The sequence below is a fragment of the Scatophagus argus genome, chromosome 1, assembly GCF_020382885.2.
Source record: "Scatophagus argus isolate fScaArg1 chromosome 1, fScaArg1.pri, whole genome shotgun sequence".
NCBI classification, from domain to species: domain Eukaryota; kingdom Metazoa; phylum Chordata; class Actinopteri; family Scatophagidae; genus Scatophagus; species Scatophagus argus.
The window spans coordinates 13,591,575-13,612,171 of NC_058493.1; the positions used below are offsets into that span (position 1 = coordinate 13,591,575).

General features: G+C 38.3%; 1 protein-coding gene across 1 annotated transcript in view; it reads left to right on the forward strand.

Moving 5' to 3' along the window:
• Positions 1-20,597, forward strand: part of LOC124064464 (CUB and sushi domain-containing protein 1-like) — a 358,243-nt gene that overhangs the window by 298,823 nt on the left and 38,823 nt on the right. The window contains exons 45-53 of the mRNA XM_046398956.1: positions 2,007-2,195; positions 2,748-2,925; positions 7,504-7,649; positions 9,532-9,612; positions 11,892-12,005; positions 13,975-14,091; positions 14,366-14,437; positions 16,610-16,756; positions 19,521-19,709. Coding sequence (XP_046254912.1) covers positions 2,007-2,195; positions 2,748-2,925; positions 7,504-7,649; positions 9,532-9,612; positions 11,892-12,005; positions 13,975-14,091; positions 14,366-14,437; positions 16,610-16,756; positions 19,521-19,709 — 1,233 coding nt within the window. The remainder of the gene's footprint in view (positions 1-2,006; positions 2,196-2,747; positions 2,926-7,503; positions 7,650-9,531; positions 9,613-11,891; positions 12,006-13,974; positions 14,092-14,365; positions 14,438-16,609; positions 16,757-19,520; positions 19,710-20,597) is intronic.

Genomic DNA, 20,597 nt, shown 5'->3' on the forward strand with positions numbered 1-20,597 from the left:
CACTTCAAAGACACAAGAGAAACACTGTGGGCATATGCCAGCAGAACTAGAACAAGGCTTGCAGAATTACACACAGGCTAACCCACATTCACATGCACATAATTACTTTTCCCTTTTCCTCGCAATTTGCAATGGCCAAGTCCCCTAACACTGCATTCCTTGTCACTGCTCATTCCCAATGTTGGAATGAGAATGCTGTGGACGTTGTTTCACCAGATGCTTTTTTTCAAGTGGCAGCTAAGACCTTTGACTGGAGGGTGCCATACACACTGAGGTTGATGATGACATGATGATACCCTCAGCTGTGTTGAATGGACACAGTTGGAAGTGCTCTAAAGTAGCTTGGGTGCATGCTTTCACTCCTGCCTCACTCAGTGTTACAAGCTCAGGCTCTCACAGGGATAAGTGCTTGGTGCCCAAAAAACAAAAACAAACAAAAAATAAAATCATAGTGAATACAGTAGGAAAGTACCCCCACAATGCAGTTTTGATACAAACATTACTAACAAAATCTTAAGGGAGCTCTGATTCCGCCTGTCATTGCACCTTTTTAGTTGTGGTTGTGGTTTTGGGGATACTTGCACATATGAAACTACATGAAACATGAAACTACTTAGCCTATCTCTAGTTTCTAGTTTCTCTAGTTCCTTCCTAGACCTGGTACTTATTCCTTCCCCTTGATGCTGCTTTCACAAGGGACCTCTGCATCTGTGACCAGTTGCTTTTTTTCTTCTTCATTTCCACAATGTCCAGTTGGTTTTGTCTTTGTTTTTTTTTACCTTTGGGGATCTAGAAGTTCTGCAATATCTCAGTCCTGACATTCTTAAGCATTCTTTGTGGCATCTTCCCTCTGGATTTTAGACTGTCTGGCCCATAGTCTGCAGCAACACAGGTGTTCCTAGATATCCTGCTTCTTCGTTGTGTTCTGTGCAGTTTCCTCCTACATCCTGCTCTGGTGCTGTCTAGTGCTGCACAGCCTATTTGTATTGACCTGATACTGAGTTCTGTCTTGTGTCTCGCCTTTGTCTGGCAGCTGGTTTTCCAGAGTAAAGCACCTCAGCTCTCTGTCAACGACATGTCTAATGAGGCGGTTTGGCATGCCATGACACTCATGCGGAGTGAGATGTGCCCTAAATAGACCTGTGATATGTTATTTCCACAAGCAAGTGCTGGCATGCCATAAAGACACACCAGATAGCTGTGTAGGCAATCGGCTCTACCGATGTTGCTGCACCAGTAGCCTCTATGGGTCATGCATTTATTTCCTTATGTTCTGTGGAATTTCAGCATATTAAAAGTTTATATGACCAATATGGCTTCACAATACAAGAGACCAAAAGACCATTCCAGACAACCATGTTATATCATATCACCACATTTGATTATGACCACAAATGGATTATTTTGTGAAATGATAGAAGCAAATTTTATTGATTCATATTTATTTTTTTCTGAAATGAATGTTAAATATCTAGAGTATTTAGGGTATTTCAGTATCATTCCAAAGAAGTTACATGTAGGCTAGATAGATGCCTCAGTACTTACAAGCCAACACCTCTTGAGGCAAAAGACACTGGACCTTTGTAGGACAGTAATTCACCCATGTAGCAAAGTGACTTTTGCAAAGAGCTGTAAGCTCCATGTTAAAATACTGTTTCTAAATCAATGACACATATCTATACCACTTGGCTGGCAATTGGCTGTGGTTGCAACTTTGGTGGTCAACATTAATGTTTAACTCCATGCAAAGCTAAGATAAAAAAAAATGTTTTTTTCACCTCTTCACTCACATAGAAAGGCAGTTAACATAGGTGAATATTTGCCATTGTTAACATTGGGTTCATTCAATATTTTTTCTTAAGCTTTCACAGAATACTTTGAAGCTCCAGAGAGTTTTACCTTAGAAATATACACCTGTATTGTTTTTATCTGTAAATTAAGCAAATCTGAAACAAAATTGGAGTATTTCCACGCTGGCAATTTTTTTTCTTAATCTCTGTCTTTAGCCTATCAACTTCAAAACTGCCAGGACCCCTTTCCTTTTCCCAACGGCGACATCATCAACAGTGACTACAGCGCTGGTCAATCAATAACTTTTCAGTGCTACCCTGGTTACGTTTTGATTGGACACCCAGTTCTAACATGCCTGCATGGGAATAACCGCAAGTGGAACCACCCGTTTCCTCGCTGTGAGGGTAAGAACAATTTTACAACAATATTTTACTGATTGTTGATTGATGTTATAAAAAAGAAACAAAGGTACCCCTTTCATATCGGTCTTTTAATGTTTAGTTTTTTATGTTAATACACATTTAGTTTTTTATGTTAATACACATTTGTTATTATCACGTTTACCACAGAGCATCCCCATCCCTCATTAGCAATTGTAATTTAAAATGTAGACATTTACAAAATGTTGTTATCCTAATTGAATTTCAGTCAATTTAATCTCATCTTTCATCGGTATCACCAACCAGCAGTGTGAGCAGTTAAATAGATAGTAAATATTCCTGCGTCACTTGGATCATTTACTTCAAGCATCAGTAGTGCAGTCTTTGCTCTTACTACAACCACCAATACTCCTGCTGCTTCTATTTCTGCTGTTAAAATAATGATGATAATTGCATTCCTCACTGTCTGCAGTTCAACAGTTATACTTGTTTTCTTCTCCTGATCCTTGCAGATGTGATCTGAGAAGAAAGTGACAAATTTGCAAATAGATAATCTTGTAACTCTGTTTTTTACAGCTCCTTGCGGCTATAATGTCACAGCTGAAAATGGGACCATCTATTCACCTCAGTACCCCAATGAATACCCCAATTCCCAAGACTGTAGCTGGCTCATCACTGTTCCCCATGGACATGGAGTTTATATCAACTTTACCTTACTGCAGACAGAGCCTGTCACCGATTACATCGCTGTCTGGTAAGTCAGGGTGCACTCTAACATGTACACACAAACATATATACACACAAAAGCATAAACTTCTTTTCAATGTTGCCCTCTATCCTGGCACTGATGCCATCATTGACGGGTGAGTTGTGAATGCACTTATAGCCTGACTGCTCTCTGCACACTAATAAGAAGATGGAGAAGTTGGATCAACTTTTACTTCTGTTTTTTATTCATCTCATGCAGTCTGTCTCACACACATACGCATTCTCTCAAAGACTTTTTGGGGTATATTTTACAAGTGGTAACCTTATCCTCTGTATTGCTTGAAATTTTTAGTCATAAAATCTTTTACATTATACAAATACAGTCTTGCCTCAAAGGAAAATATCAATATTTGTCAATTGTTTGTGACTTCATCATACAAAGAGATACATACAAAGCCATATGAATCTGTATCAGCTCCACAGACGCTGAAAATATACTTGCATCCATACTCTGTGCGGTGCATATACTGACTTTCCTGCCGTAATAATGGGATTCAGTGTGGAGGTAAGACTGTAATATAGGGGGTGTGAGAGTAATGCATTTACAATGGAACCACTGACCAATTCAATCTAAGTCAGTACCACGGCCATACGCAGAGCCAGAGAAGGCTCAGGAACTCTGGCAGTAATGATGAGATTCAGTGGGGAGTTGGAAATTTAATGAAGGGAGAGATGGTGCTGGATTCACAAATCCAACGGGACTTGGTTGATTTTGACCAGTCCAAGAAAAAATTCTCACGTAATAGTTTTGGTCCATGTGAAGTGTCATGTTAGCTGTTAAAAATGATATTGGTACATGAATTTATCAGAAAGAAAATTAATATCAAGTAGGTTCATCTGGTGTCATCACCTGGTGTTGGTTTGGTGTTTGGGTGTGGTAAGTCTTTCATTTTCAGACTCAAGAGTCAGGCTCCAGGGAGTGAGCATCTGATATGCCCTCAGTGGGAAAGTAATACATTCACAGTCGGTGACTACTCACTTTCAATCTCACCAGCGACCAGAGCCATGGATATAGCTATGGAGAGGTGCAGCATCGAGCCATTTTACAATTGCAAATTGATTTTGGTGATTCATGTGTTTTTGGCACATTTCATATGAAGCAAAATTATAAAATCATATTGGGGTGCCAAAAGACATAGGTAATGTGACATTAGTACACATGACAGACTGCTGCACCGCTCAATCCAGCTATTTCTCAAACACATGAATATATTTGGAAGTGACTGGAGGCTGACACTGAAGAGCGGAGTGCTTTTCTCAGACCCAGTGGGATACCATGTACCTTCCAGGGCCTTAGACGGATTTAGAGTGGGTGATCGAAAGGTCTACTGCTTCTGCACTATGGCCATGTAAACAGAAGAGCAGCGAAATCCATTTCAGTACACTCTTTATATTTGATTTGCTTATTAGATTTATCTAATGTGTCTGTAAAGAGTAATTTCAATATTATAAATTTACTGACATTAGTAACAATAAACATTCTTCAGTAAACTATTGTTTGTATTTTCCTTCAAACAGCTGTACACACTGATGTGAGCACAGGGGGAACATAATTGCCTTCCAGTTGCTGTCAGTCAGATCAAAGGTCATTGAGTGACTCTGGCCACCTTTTTGACACAGAAGTGTTTACTTCTCACCTGAGCTTTGTGTTTACCGCATATACATGGAGATGTGAAGGTTTTTGGTGAGTCTTTTGGTGTCAGGGATTTTGGTGACTTACTGGGTTCTTCTTGACTTGCTCAGACAGACACAAATGTGCTTTTCATGTGTGCGGTTGGAGCAGTGTGGAAGTTTGAATGGGTTTGCAGTGAATTAATGGCCTACATTTAGATTATAAACACACGTTTTCTGAAATGGCTTTCTGAAACCTTTTAATGATGGAATTAGTATTTGGAATGCTTTTAATTATGTGCATCAGTGGTCAACTGTTAATAAAACAGGCTGACATTATCTTTGTACTCATAAGAGTTTAAGATTGGGGCCACTGCTTTTGTCGGGATTTGTTCTTACCAACTGTTTTGAATTTCTGAATTCAATTGGGCAGAGAATGGAAGGAGACACAATATGCCTTGTGTGAGCTACCAGGTTAATAAGAAATTTATTGGGAGCATAATTTCAATTAAATATGCAACTTGTAATGGTTAACTTTAAGAGTCTGATCCCAAAATGAGTCACACTGGATTTGAAGAAGTGAACCAAAGCCTATTATTGATGAAAAGCTGGTGGCCAGTATTTCACATCATTACTATACATATAAAACTGTTTTTTTTATGCAATACAGAGAGGAAGTAACATTGAACATTGCTCAGCAGTTGATTCTTACACTCACCAGTCACATTTAAACAAGTCAGTGAGGGAATTTTTACTATTCAAAGAGCCTGCACTCACACTTTTCTGATCATTCATTGTACTGCTGCTGTCACTGGTTTTGCTGATTTCCTCCTTCCTCCTCCTTCACCTCCTTCGCCTGTTCTGGTTTCTCATCAATCAAACGTGCCTTGTGCAGTACTAGGTCCTGTATAATCCATATTTCAATGATGTGTGTCTGCTGGTTTCTGCCCTGGGGTTTATGTGACTGCAGGCTGCATCCAGATGTCAGGGACTGAAGCCAAACTGTCTCTGTGGTCTACTACCAGTTGTGTTTGGCTCATTGCCTAATATTACTGAACAATTTCTAACAGCGGGCTGTGGACCAGAGCAAAACAGTAGTTTATAATGCTGTATACATTTATATTATTTTTCATATACTCATTTCATATTTTGTGTACTGTTGCTGCTTTTATATATAAAATATTTAATCTCTAATAATGCTGGTCTCTGTGAAAGAAACAAATCAATGTAGAAATGATTAAAAGTTATGGAGAAATGTATTGTTCATTTTCACTGAGAAAACTGCTGTACAGTCATACAAACTCAGAAAGTTACAGCACTCAACTATAAGACAACCACTAAGGACAGAGATAACATTTAAGATATATCACAATATGTTAGTAAGCAAAGAAGAAGAAGTAGAGAAATATTTACTGTCATATCACAGTATATTGTTATATCAGTGTCTCTTCTAACTCTTTCACATGGATATTTTTAATCTCCAGCATCAGTTTAGACCTCAGGACATCAGTTTACTTTTAAGAGGTTTTTGTGGTGGAACCACAGTCACAGTCCATTGTGGAACTGGTATGGCAAAAATGGTGTGCAGGTTTTAGTGTGCAGGGTTGGGATAAAGTGTGAGATGTTGGGTGATGAGTCACGTCAGCTCCTCTCACTCTGTTGAAATATTCTTCACAAACTTCTCATCTCAAACACACTGCTTGTGTCCATCACTTGTAGACAGAGTAAATAAATAGACTGGGCTGAATCTTAATGAATCAAACTTATTTAGAATTTTAAAACTCACTTAACATGCGTGGGAGAATATCTCATTCACTCCTCCTGATCATGTAGTTTCAGCAGGTGTTGAGATTCACACCAGCAGCTTTTTTTGTTGGCAAGCTGGCATCTTGTGGCTTGAAGCTACATACTTCATTAAATGGCTTTCACAGTAGCACATTCCTGCTTCATCGAGGGAAAAACCTCTAACCAATTCGAGTTAAGTTTTCTCTGTGCTGCTGTATAATTTCGGCACTTTTCAGAAATAATCTTAAATTATAAATACAGCGCCCCAAATACATGTTTTAATAATTTCAATTGTATATGTTTTTGGACTGAGAAAAATATTTCTGTTGGGTTCGTGTATTTTTTCTGAGAGTAAACATAGAGCCACAAAATTCCAACTCAGTTTTGATTTAAATGACCCAAATAACACATTTTAATTCTCCAAATAAGCTCCAACACCTTCAGAATACCTTGAATTATTGAGGAGCCAAGAGATCCCAGGCAGTCTTGGATGTATTAAAATTTTAACACCCTTGTTTAATCCGATGGCATGTTCATTAAAAACCTAAAACTACGCATTTAAAAACTTTAGAAAATGTAACCTTTCAACAACATTCAATATTTAATGAGAGAAAGTTAAGCCTTTAATCTATGGGCTTTGTTCAATGATCGTGTTTGAAATGGCTGAAAAAAGGAAAGCAAAGGGGGAAAAATGTTTTTTGCTACCCTTTCAATGAAGAAGCACCTGGTATGTGTGTTGTTTTATTAACAGCTTTGGTTTTTCTTCCTCTCTGTCATTAATCCCAGCCTGTGAAAGAAAACCCACAACCAGCCTTTCATGAGAAGTTCACGATGATCTTAAACTTTCCTTAGAGGCGTGACAGACACATGCAGCCAGCACATTTTCATGTTTGTTTCAGCAGTTTGTTTATTCAGTATGATGTTAAAAAGTAAATCACACCTGATTAAGCTATTTATGTTTTACATCACTATTATTTAAAAGAAATTATTATTATTGTTGTTGTTATGTGACTCTTGGTTTCTCTCTCTCTCTCTCTCTCTCTCGCTATCCCTTCGCTATAATAACACTTTAAATGCATCCTGCTTCCAGTCATGTCATTATGTCTCTCTCTCTCTCTCTCTGTCTCTCTGTCTCTCTTTCTCTCTCTCACTATCTGTCTTTATTTAGGGACGGCCCAGATACGTCTAGTCCTCAGCTGGGAGTCTTCAGTGGCAACACAGCATTGGAGTCAGCCTACAGTACCAGCCTGCAGGTCCTGATTCGATTTCACTCAGACTTTTCAACTGGAGGCTTTTTCATTCTCAACTTCCATGGTATGGACATACACTCTCAAGCACATCTTTCCCTGTCGTGTAGTATTCAGTTAGACACGTATGAACACACAAGACAGATTTACCAGTTTCTTCAGTGCTAAAACTTTGTTAACTTAAACCGTATCACAGCTTAGTGTTTTTGCATTAATATTTCTAGATCTTATACAGTCCATCTTGATTCATGAATTCATGTAGCCTCAGTGTGTGCATGTGTAGTGCTTTTCAGTAACCGCTTCAAGTGTCACTAGTGAATAGTTATTAGAGACGAAATATCTTTCTGTTGTGATAAAAAAAAAAAAGCACTGAGGAGAGAAGTGAGAGCATGGCCTTTTCTTTTTCACTCTTTTTCCATTTCTCTCTCCATTACTCTGCTATTATTCATTATTTTTTAAGGATAAACAAGTTTGTATCTCTGAATAAGTCCATCTCATAGGCTTTCAGAAATATTTTCTGAAGAATCACTGGTTGTGTGAGCAGTCTGAGGGGCAGCTTTTGTTGCTTGGACTTGAGAGTTTTGTTACAGTGATATATCCCCAGTGACAATCATACACCCTGTTGCTCAGGATATGTCTTATTTTCTCTAATCTCAAACAAATGTTTGTGCGAGATATGCGGACTCTCTGCAACCTTGTCTTAGATTAAAAATTTAATGCTACCTGATTCTATCTGTTTCTTAAGGTCAGTATATTTTTTTGTTTACCAAACCAGTGAATCATTATTTTATTCACTTTTCTCTTTTTCTCTTTTTATTCTCTTTCACTTAGCTACTCTAGGTAATCTGATTTGTCCCTCAGCAGAAGAAAGAGAAAAAGGAAATGCAATTTAAAATGAAATAATTACTGCTCTTGCTATTGTGGCTCATGTTTGTTATTGAAGTGGGTGAGAAACATTTCATAGAGGTTTCATTCATAGTTGTTAAAGTTCTTGTAGAGTTTGACATATTTGTTTGTTTGTCGATTAAATCACTGAGTGTGTCTTTGCAACCACAAGGCCACTCTGAAAGACTCAACACGGTATATGAGATTTTCTCCTCATTGTTATTTTAATTCACTATTTCTGACTTCTGGGTAATGCATACTCTTCTTTCATGCTGTCCAGAAACATGTTAGAAGTATTTACATGTACGTGTTACTATGCATTATAGTGGTCAGCCTTTGCAGTTTGCAGCTGAGACAATTTGAGGTACAAAGTAACCTAGGTGGATAGTTTAAATAATGAAGATCACAATCCAGGGTCAAAAAACGGGCAGGAAGCACCACTGCAGAGCCCTCACACCCTGCACACAAACTGTTTGATCTGCTTCCCTCTGGTAGGCGTTACAGAGCTCTGTATGCCAAGACCACCAGACACAAAAACACTTTCTTCCCCCAGGCTGTCTCCCTGATCTCCCCGTAATCCACCTGCCATTGCATGAACCATCGCACTGTTTGCACTACATGTACATATATTTATATCTTGTTTTTTCTTTTTGAAAATACTTTATTTTTATTATTATTATTATTTTGTTTTTTGTATTTTGTATGGCGCACAGGAGAGAGAAAAATCCGCAGTCAAATTCCTTGTATGGTCACACATACTTGGCAAATAAAGCTGATTCTGATTCTGAAATTGCATCCACTGGCCCATTCTCCACATGGATGCTCTTTCCAAACAGGCGGCTGCGCTGCTTGTGAACGATGTCAGTTAACTCCTTCACAGCAACAGAACAGCAGATGTCTTTCTGGACCCCATTTCTTTTGTTGATGCAGGCTGATATAACCATCATCTAGGAAAATATGCCATTGTTGTAGACTTCATTACACTTCACTTTTTTGGGGTTGTTTTTGGTCAAATCTTTGGAATCTTTGGTTAACTCTTTAAATTTTTTTGCATCTCCGTCCAGCCTACCGTCTGAAGAAATGCCCTCCTCCCCCTGTTGTGGAGAATGCAGAAGTGATCTATGAAGATGAAGACTTTCAGATAGGTAATAAGCCTGATTAATAATATGACTATTTGATACAATAAAGACACTGAAAGAATTTCCAAAAAAATAATAACTAATCACCATTACAGAATAACCTGCAAGATAGTTTTACTGATACCAAGATAACTGAACCGACATGAAAAAATGTGGCTCATTTAGCAGTTTCTTTCATTTACGATGTTTTGTACATTTTTCAGACTAAGCAAGCAGCTTGTCTACTGTAGTTTGGCGAATCTTAAGATTGACGGACTTTTACCTGACAGGACTGACGAACAACCTGACCAGACTTGTAGGAGGTCATTATCCTGCTGATTGTAAATTATTCTGCTAATGGGCTCCATTTATCTAAATATAGCAGGCTAACGTTAATCTGTCACTTGAACTGAGCATGTGTATCACTGTACCAGTGGGGCTGTATATTTTATCACTTTTTTAAAAAACAATGTGAATCTTTTTCTTCTCTCTTCATTTTTTAAAAATGTGTAAAAATTCAGACAATACTGGATCTTTTACATCTTTAAAAAAAAAAAATCCTTAAAATGAAAAGACAGTTTTTTGGGGAGTTCTATGTCAGTTGCAGCTCCTTGTGCCCAGTAGAGAAGCAGGTTTGGGATGTTTGTAGTTTATATTAACACAAGCAGGGTGGACAGATGGCTCCATCAACTGAGAAAATAAAAGTCTTCCAACATCTCTAACACCGTCTTAATGATATCTGCAGTAAATGTCCTATCTTGTTAGCTACCATTTAAATACCACCCAGTTTTCATTCTCAACTGTGTGAAGCAACTGCGTTATGAGTACTGAGGTTTCTGGTCAGTGAATAGCATTTTTGTGTAAGCAAACTGTTTGTTTACCCTGCAAACTCGTGTTTTCTTTTTGTATACGTGCATAGTTAGATGTAAAACAACTTGAACACCCCCACCCCCCCCCCACCCCCTTCTAAAAAATATAACACAAAATATGTTCTCCCAAGCTTTTGAAAATAATCCATTTTGGGAGAAATGATTGCTTGTCAAATTCTCCCATTTTCCTTCAGCTCTGTGTTATGTTATGATTTGCTCAGAGCATCTTACTCTTAGGGTTTGGTGACCTTTTAGATCAGCAGCTGTAATTCTGAAAAAAAAGCAGGTTTTTCATAAAACCTCAGCAAGATCAATTTACCCTGTCAGTGGTATATAAGACTCTAGAGTTCTGGCAAAGTATCATTTCATCATTTTACTGCAGTTTAGTTTTTGTTTGAAGGGTCAAAAACAAACAAACAAAGTAACATTTTCAGTCCAGTCAAATTCCAGGATCATAAAAGACTTCATTAGCCATCATTAAGATCATGTGTTGTGATATAATGCTCCTAACAGTACAAATACAACAGTGATACAGGGAGCGACTGTACTATTCTAGAGTGTTGGTTCACAAAGAAGATGTCAAATTATTGGTACATCACAGCAGCATCAGGTCTGCACCTGTTCACAGCAAGAGTGAAGCTGTTGTTTGTGACAGAGTAAAAGCCAAAGGGAGCTAATTTTGAATAATCATACCCAGAAATCTCACAAGCCCACATTGGAGTGAATGTACAGTGAATTTTAGATTTACAAAAGCTGGCAGTACCTCAGAGACAAAACCTGCTTTGTTGTTGGTCAGTCTATCAGTCAATTCTACAATCTTTGAAGAAGCTCAGAGAAAGGCTGAATGTTCTTGTTTGTTTTGTTCAACAGTTTTTGACTGTGCACCATGCTGTGAGCTGTATGCCACAGTTTGCCTTCAGGGCAAAATCTGAAGGGTGCATTACGTCTCCCTGACAGGTGGTAGAGCTCCACCTCTTTTAAGATGGCAAGTCAAAATTTGCCTGTCAGAGTGAAATGAATAAACATCTAAAAAAAAAAAACAGATTTATCAAGTCAAGATATTTTCAAGTCTTTCTATATCCAAAACTCCATACAATAAATTGAGAGAGTTTAAAAGTTGCTTTAATTGTTCTCCCTGTCCGTACTTGCTGTAAAGAAATGCCCTCATCACACAAATCTTAAGTGATAAATGGAAACAAAATCCCTAAAGGCCAAGTCAGTTTTAGTTTGCTGCCGTCGCTCAGATTCTCCCTTCAGCTGGCCTCCAAATTCACAGTCTTTTGGTACAAAAATGTTTAATATGATCAAATGATGACAGGGTATTTATTCATGTAGTCATCAAGACTCAGCTCTGCAGAAACACTTGTGTAATCTTAATCTATAAAGACACTGTATAGTCTGTGATGACATCATAGGTTTTGATGTTTCCTGTTCCAGGTGATGTTGTGAAGTACCGCTGTTTACCTGGATACACACTGGTCGGAAAGGCAGAGCTCATATGTAAACTTAATTCCCATTTGCTTTTTGAATCCCCGTCTCCAACGTGTCAAGGTAAAGTCCGACTCCTGAACCATAGAGTATATACAATATACAGCTGTCTCCTGTATGTACATGTCTGTGTGAAAATCAGATGGTAGTGCTTTGTCAAAATGGTTTGAATCAATAGTTACTTAAGTTACCAGTTACAACTTAAAAATAACTTTATCCCCATATCTGAGCTTACCAAAGTTATATTCATACAATCTTAGCTCTATTGTACATGTTTGCCACAGCACAGCATCTTTAATACTGTGTTCTGTTAAATTGAGTTTTCTGTGTGTGTCTACTTGTTTTTTATTTGTCTGTGGTACAGATATCTTGGTTTGTGTCAACATTGTGGATGAATTCTTAACTTGAGAGTAACATAGTTTACTTGTCGAAAAATCACCTTAAAAGTTTCTTTTTGTTAGAGCCTTCCTGGTAAAGACCCACAGTTTTATTAGCAAAGTTCCTGCCAGGGCCATCGGAGATGTCATACAGTTATTTACACAGGCTGAATGGTTTCCCACCTGAATAGTGTCTGAAAAATGTTACATCTTGTTACATCTTTTAGTATTACTCCATAAACAGTAAATGACATAAACTGGTGATTATTTCACCCGCATGTTTTTTTTTTTTGTTGTTGTTGGTTTTTGTTTTTTTTTCTGAACTGGACTATTCGACAATTTCAATGTGCATTCACCCTTCCTTCAAGAACTTTGAACACCCTTCACGGTAATGTGTTTTCAAATTGGCCTGTAAGGTTCGTGAAGTTCTCATACCCAAATTAATCCTGCTGCACCTGCTATTACTACCCACAGATGAATCAAAGATTTCAGGAATCAAATTGGATCCATTAAAGAGGAAACAGAGTGCTCCAGCAAAATGTAGCCTTAATTTTTGACAGTGCACCTAGAGGAAAAGTTGTGATTTGAGCAAATGATGCAGCATGTTATTACAAAACCACAGCTGTGTACAACCAGCTCAGTGTCATTTTCAGAGGGCTACGATCATGTAATTTTCAGAAATTTTGGCAAATCACTAACTGAAGTATCTTTGTCGGATCTGACATTTTGACGTGTCGTAGCAGGAAAAACACAAGTGAAGCAAATGGTATTAACGATAGCTCAAGTGAGCCATGACAGTGATCCAGCATGCACAGTACCAGGACACAGAATCTAGTTCACCTTAATGGTGTGCAGTTGTCTTTAATGATATATATTACACATGTTCTTCGAGTAATGAAAAGCCAAAATGTCTGCTGTGAGAAAGGTCCTACTGTTGTGTATTGAAGTTGAAAATGTCAGATAAAAACTGCTGGAAACACATTCCACTTTATCGTTTTCATATATAGTTTATTTTGTTGAATATGTCTCTTAAGTAGTGGCAGACATGTGACTTTTAAGACCAAAGACCTCAGCAAGGAGGCAATTTATATTTTCAGTTAGCAGTATTAAAACTCCAACACTGAGAACTCCTGGTAGCCCATCCTGCCCATCCTGTTATTTCTATGAGACAACTATTATGAGTATGTTAGAGAAAATTCTTCTTCTTCGCCTTGCTACAGCTGAGTGTTGAAGAGATGCTTATGTCTGGCTATGAGGTGGGACGAACAGAATGTCCTCTTTATTGTAAAGCAGGGAATAAAAGAATGCAGCACTCATATGTTAGGAGATGTAGCCAAAGTGGTCCCCTACACACCTTGGAGTTCAGCTCCTTTTGTGTGAAATCCTGTTACCTCCCAGTCATCACAAAAGAAGTTTTGGAAAGAGTCTCCGCACACCCTGTACACATTTAGATGAAGCACAGGGAATTTCCACACGTGTGGACTCTTTTGCATGTGTTTGGAAAAAGCATCGATGGAAGCAGACAGATGAACAAGAATGGAGTGATGGATGGAAAAGGACATAAACTGGGAAATTTAGGAGCTAGAAACATACCAAAGAGTTTTTTTCACACTGTTCAGATCAGTTTGACTGGCTTTTGTCTGCTACCCCTCCAGCCCAGTGCCCAGCCAATGAGGAGCGATCTTTGTCATCAGGGGTGATACTAAGCCCCGGGTTTCCTAGCAACTACCCCAACAGCCAGACATGCTCCTGGTTACTACATATGATTCCAGGTACAGTGTGTGTTTCAAGAGAGTGCAACCAGTATAAGTAGGGTTATGTGTGAGGGAGAGATATAATCATGTGTATATACATTATATTTGCATTGAGTGTGTGTGTGTATACTGAATGTAATGATTGGAAAGCAATGTGTGTGCGTCTTTCATAAATATGCATAAAGGTTTTTGCATATCTCCCTGCATTTACATGTGTATGGTATATGCTTTATGTTTCATATTGCAGCTTTTTGTTTCTTGTGGTTGTAAATAATTCTGTCTCGTTACACAGGGTACACCATCAATATCTACGTCGAGATGTTTCACAGTGAGAAACAGTTTGATGAACTGGAGATTTTTGATGGTATGCAAACCCTCTCTTTTGTGTTTGTGCTGCTCCTACACCTAGACACACACACAGAAAGACACACTCATACACACACATGGTCAGACACTCATGCTCACACCCATCTTTAATTTATGTTTGTTTATGAAAAGTAGCTCAACAGTTAATAAGATGTGTAACACTTAATACTCATTTGTTGTGTTTCCCCACCCAAGAGTTCCAGGAAGATTGTATAACAGTAAATATGAAAGCGTGTAGATCATATTGTATGTGTGGATTTTTTTTTTTTATGTATTTATTTATTTATTTTTATTTTTGTTGTCTCTGTTTATTAAGAACTTTTTAAACGGTTCTGGGTGATTTTGTCAAAAATTACTGTATATGTTCATTAGATGAGTCCATTCACTGGGGCTGAAACGTTTTTAAATAATCAAACAGCACAACAAGACGACAAAACTCGGGATGAGCTCTTGTTATCAAGAAATATGTGATTGACTTTGGAATTCACAAGCAGAGATGAGAACATATACAACTACTAATATGTGCATCCCACTCAGCTCTGTTTATCTGTTTTTATGTTGCCTGGTCCTGAGCAGACTGTAGCTGCCTTTGATGTTGCAGACAGCAGTGGCATCACTGTGGAGTAGGTGGCTGTGACTTTTTTTTTTTTTTTTTTTTTTTTTTTCAGATGTCGCCGTATTGTTGAAAGGGAGAAAATCTCAATAGGTGTCAACCCCACAGTTTATGTATATGATTACATAGACTATTTAAAGCAAATATGTATTTTGAGAAAAAATATGCAAAAATGTTTTTAGTATGTTTGTAGTATGTAGTATTGTAGTATAAGCAACATTTTATTAATATAGTTCATGCAAGATTTTTCTCTCTAAACACTAGTGCAGTGCCTGTTTGGAAGAGGCCAGTTGTTTTCTTGCAGCTTTTTTGAGAACCACTCGTCCGATCAACTGAACGCTCAGCACTGTGATTCCTTGGATGCTGAGCAATGTACCTACCCTGACATTGTAGCATCCCATAGAAATGCGAGAGTACATGTGTCATTTGGACACAAAAGCTCACGTGAACATTTTATGGCCTCATTGAAGTCAAAGCCCCATTCAGTGTCTAAAAATAAGCCCTGGACTTTTCATTCCTCAGTAATGCACCTTGATTTGTCGGAGACCGGTGCAGGTGGAGTATCACAAAGCTGAGAGATCTCCAGACTCAATACATTTGCATGTACTTCAGGTGTGGCCATAAAACAAAAAACAAAACTGACCCTCTGCCCAGGTCATATCCCCATAAGCTAAAGATCTGAGATGTGATTGCCAACAACCATCATAAACCTGCACTGCTAAGTCCTAGCTTTGCTGGACCAGGCTAATTAGCTATTTTCATTCTGAGAGTTACATGTCTGATGCTTGAAATATTTGAGTTTAGCAAAACAAAATGGCAAACTTGCAAGACTTTGGTACAATTTAACATCTCCAGTCTCTCTTTCCTCATTTGTTTTTGAATGTACTGTAGTGTGTGATAGAGAATGAGCTGTATGCAACATCTCTTTCAATGGAGCAACAGTTAATAGGGGTCCCCTCTCAATGCATTACACAGTATGTACTTGTGGTGGTAATAACACACTACTTATATGTATGTCAACAGACAGTGCAGGTGGAGGGTTGTGGTCTGTAAACCTGAGATGGAATTAAACAATATGCTTCATTTAGAATATGTGTACAACAAGTAATTTGGGGGAACTTAGCAACTTAATGATGCTGTCACTTTCATGTGCTGCATGTCTCAGGACCAGTAAAACACATTCTGACTGCAGCATCTGGTCCATCTCCATCTCTGGTTAGACTATGATTCATCTAGGAGATTGTGAGTTTATTGAATCGCTAGGGTCTAGAGGTAGGAGAAGTGGCTTGTGACCGCAGGGTCGCCACTTTGATTCTCTGGACCAGCAGAAAAAAAATTGGGTGGGTGTGTGAATAATCAATGCTCTCCCCCCTCCATTATTAACGGCTGATGTGCCCTTGAGCAATTTACCTAACCCCCTAACTGTTCCTTGGGAATCTGACATGAAAACAAACTTCTGTACTTTAAATGCATTTATATGTATATGGGAACATGAAAGTATACAGTCTACTGTGCACACTGCACTAGTTCTTATGTCTGGTTTATTTGTTTCTCTAGGATCCTCAGGACAGAGCCCTTTGCTTGTTGCTCTAAGTGGTAACCACTCATCTCAGCTGAACTTCACATCTAAAACAAACCAGCTCTATCTACGATGGTCCACTGACCACGCAACCAATAAGAGAGGATTCAAGATACGATACTCAGGTACGTTCTATGTCTTATTCATAATTAATTCATTTAATCATTCTTTTTTGTTTGCTACTCTGTTTAATCATTGTCATTAGATGAATAATATCAGCAAAATTAAACAACATCTATTTCCTCATCTATTTAAAAAGGTTGAACTGATACATGCCGTATGTGTTATTTGTCAGTCTAACTCTTTCTCTGTTCTAAATATTTTTTTGTTTCAGTTAAAATTAAATGTAAATATGCATAGCATTGTTGTTAGGGATAAAAGCTATAGCCAAAAGTGTCTAACTCTTCACCCAGTACAACAAATTTTACCCATTGTAATGTTCGCTGAAGTGATTTTTCTGTACTAGCATGAATAATCAATCAACTCCTCTTACTGTGACAATGAACTGATACATCAACATTGTGGAAACCTGAGCCATGATCATTTAGAGAACGCTTCTAATTGGCAATGTTCTTTTTAATGAATTAGTCTAATTAAGAGCACAAAAGAATTGGCAGGTCCAATTTATTAATTTCACAATTTGTTTCAGATTTAGTGTATTGTCTCTGCAGGTTCCTGCCAGCACTGATGTTCTGAAGAATAGCTTTGTCGAGTTCATGTTGTGAGGTTTTTTTCAGCCACCCTTCAATCATGGGTCTTCGCTTGTGAAGAAATTGTTGAAGATGACCACCAATCTCATAGAAATAAGAAAATAGAAAATGCAATTTACGGTGACACTGATCCTGTTTGAGCTTCAGAGGAGTGAGTCACAATGTCAGTCACTGCGCTGTATATACTGAAAAAAATATATAATATATTTTAGTTTGTGGGTTATATCAGCACATTGACCCAAAGTGTCTGTGTTTTCCACAGTGTGTTGTAGTGCCCTGACAATGACAACCACACAGAGAACAGAAATTCATTGTGCTTTACATTTTACTCTCCTCTACGCTGTTAAACCTGCAGTGTGCTTTATATTGAAGCACATCGCACATATTGCAGCGTTGTATATGTAATGCATTGTAATTGCTTATAACATGGACTCCATCTTTGATGGGTTTGAAGTTTAGGACTTGGTGTTAGGATTAAGGTAACAAGTTCAAGGCTGGAAGTTAAGGAATGCATTATGCCGAGCAGGATCCTCACAAGTATAATATGAATTTGTGTCTGTGTGCATATGCGTGTGTGTGTGTGTGGATGTCACCTACAGCTTGGGCTGTAACAATTACTGTTGTATTTTTCTTGTCATTCATTACATTGGCCTTGCTTGCTGTTGCTGTGAAATTACCTTCCTAATTGTATCTTGTGTAAATATCCACTGCTTTTCTGGGTGGTTATATATCCCCTGCCTTTCTCAAAGCACCAATGGCCTCCTCACCTGTAAACATTCTGTTCTCTTACTGGCTCCTAATGATGTTGTCTCTTTAACGGATCAAATCAAATTTAAAATAGGAGACGGTGTTAGGAGTCATCACAGATGGATAAAAAGATTTTGACAAAAAAACGTGAAACATTCAGTCTTATGATAGGCATTAATTCAATAATCTGGTCTGCATTTTAGATTATATCTGGGCTGTGGGAATTACCTAGTTATTTGTAAGACTAGTGGAACTGGATATAAAGTTGTAGTTTCAATGGCAACTTCACCTCAATGGCAAGACATTGAGATGAAGTTGCTTATCAAACCAGTGGGACTAGCCATTTCAGTTTGTTCAAAGCATATCCAATGTAGATATAAGGCCAACTCAAGCTGCAAAGTGTTCTTGTTTATTTTTATGTTAGATAAGTTAGGATTCAAGTACAGTTAAAAGCTGCATTAATGCAGGTCAGAGAATGGTGAGGAAAAGTTTATGATATTACTCATGGCTTAACTACTGAGCTTTGAAATGAAACTGCCTTAACAAGCCAATGAGGTCAGCCAATGTTAGCTAGTGGAAGCAGATACAGATTGGGCCAAGCCACAGAGTATCTGTGCTTTGCTTTGGTGAGAGTAGGATTCACAAGCAGCTTAAAACTACAGTAAGTCAGAGCTAAAGAATGAGTTGCTTGCCAGATTACTCTTAAGGTCTATAAAAGCTGAAGTTACACTATACAGACAAAAGTCTTGGGATCGGGCTCTACCTCTGCTGAAGGGAAATCTTAATGCTTTAGCATACCAAGACATTTTGGACAATGCTGTGCTTCCAACCTTGTGCCAACAGTGTGGGGAAGGTCCTTTTCTATTCCAGCATGACTCTGCCCCAGTGCACAAAGCAAAGTCCATAAAGACAGACATAAAGTTTGGTGTGGAAGAACTTGACTGGCCCACACAGAGCCTTGACCTCAACCTCATCCAACACCTTTGGGATGAACTGGAAAGGAGACCACGAGCCAGGCTTTTTTTTATCCTACACCACTGCCTGAACCCAAAAATGCTCTACTACGTGAATGGGCAAAAAGTCCCATAGAAATCTTCCAACATCTTATGAAAAGCCTTCCCAGAAGAGTGAAAGGGAAGAGAAATAAGGTTTACAGATGAAAACAAAAATTACAGAGTGACTCTGTAGTCCTAACTGGAGTGGGAAAGTCATCCTTCCAGCGTGAATCCAAAAGGGAGAAGAGCCAAGATCAGGTGACACATTGACCACATTGGACAGAGAAGGGAGAGCCAGGTGGCCCGTTGTGGTGTGTTCTGCTAGATGTTTAGATTGTTCTCCATGCTCTAGCAGTTATGTTTTTACACTCAGGTCCATGAACACTTTTTATTCCATTTTTCTTCCTGTGTGTCTCTTCGTCTGTCTTTCTGTCCAGCTGCCTACTGTAGCATTAATGATCCTCCAATGAATGGGGGCGTGATCAACCGAACCAAACTCCGCCCAGGTAGCAGACTTCAGTTTTATTGTAACCGTGGTTACCGCCTGGTAGGATCAAGCAATGCCACCTGCAGGCTCCATCCCAATGGACTTTTCCAGTGGGATACACCAACACCTTTTTGTCAAGGTAAGGATTTTAAACACTCCCCATGTCATCTAAGTGATGATGAAAAAAAGCTGACAAGCACTAAAAATTTGCAGTTTGAGAGTGGTATCACTTTTATAATCCGAATTCCTTGAGGAATTGAAAGATTGAGGAATTATAATTCCTCAATCTGCTTACTTTTGATTTTGTTCTGATGCAAACCTGATGTTTAAAATTATTTATAATTCCTCTGTTAGAGGATGCCAGGCTTATCCACTGATATGAGGAGGCGAATGGATACCGCATTTCAGAACGTTTGCTTCCTCGGTTTAAGTAGCTGGGAAGTGGAATTCCAATCTCCTAAGCAAATGAGACTCAAATTGTTTCCCAACTGGAAGTGATGTGAACAAGCAACCAAGCAAACATCAGATTGTTTCAGTTTTTTCAGAAATCTTCAAAAAGAATTTGAAAAGAAATGGGAAAGGTTTTGGGAGATTGACAAATTGTGATTTAATATAGCAAATGTTAGCAGTCCTTGAAGTCGGATTTCTGACTCGTAGTCCGTTTTATTTGACCATAGTGTAAACTGTAAAATGAAATGTTTATCAGTGCTTTTGTGTTGTTGGTGTCTCATTAAATCAGCCGTACACGCAGTTTAGTCCAACTTCTATCTGTGGACATGTGGCTACAGTGTTTTTATGCACAAAATACCACATGATATGTTGTCATCGGCTGGTATTGCTAACATTGGTTAACCTGAGTATAACAATCCATCTTTGTTTCCCAACTTGTTGTTATCGAAGGCAATCAATATAGTGTGAAGTCATTTCCAGCTGCAGCTTCAAACTTTCAAACTAAATGGAACATAGCATTACTCATTTGCAAATGGAGAAATAAGAAATACTAGAAAAATGCCATCCTCTCCTCACT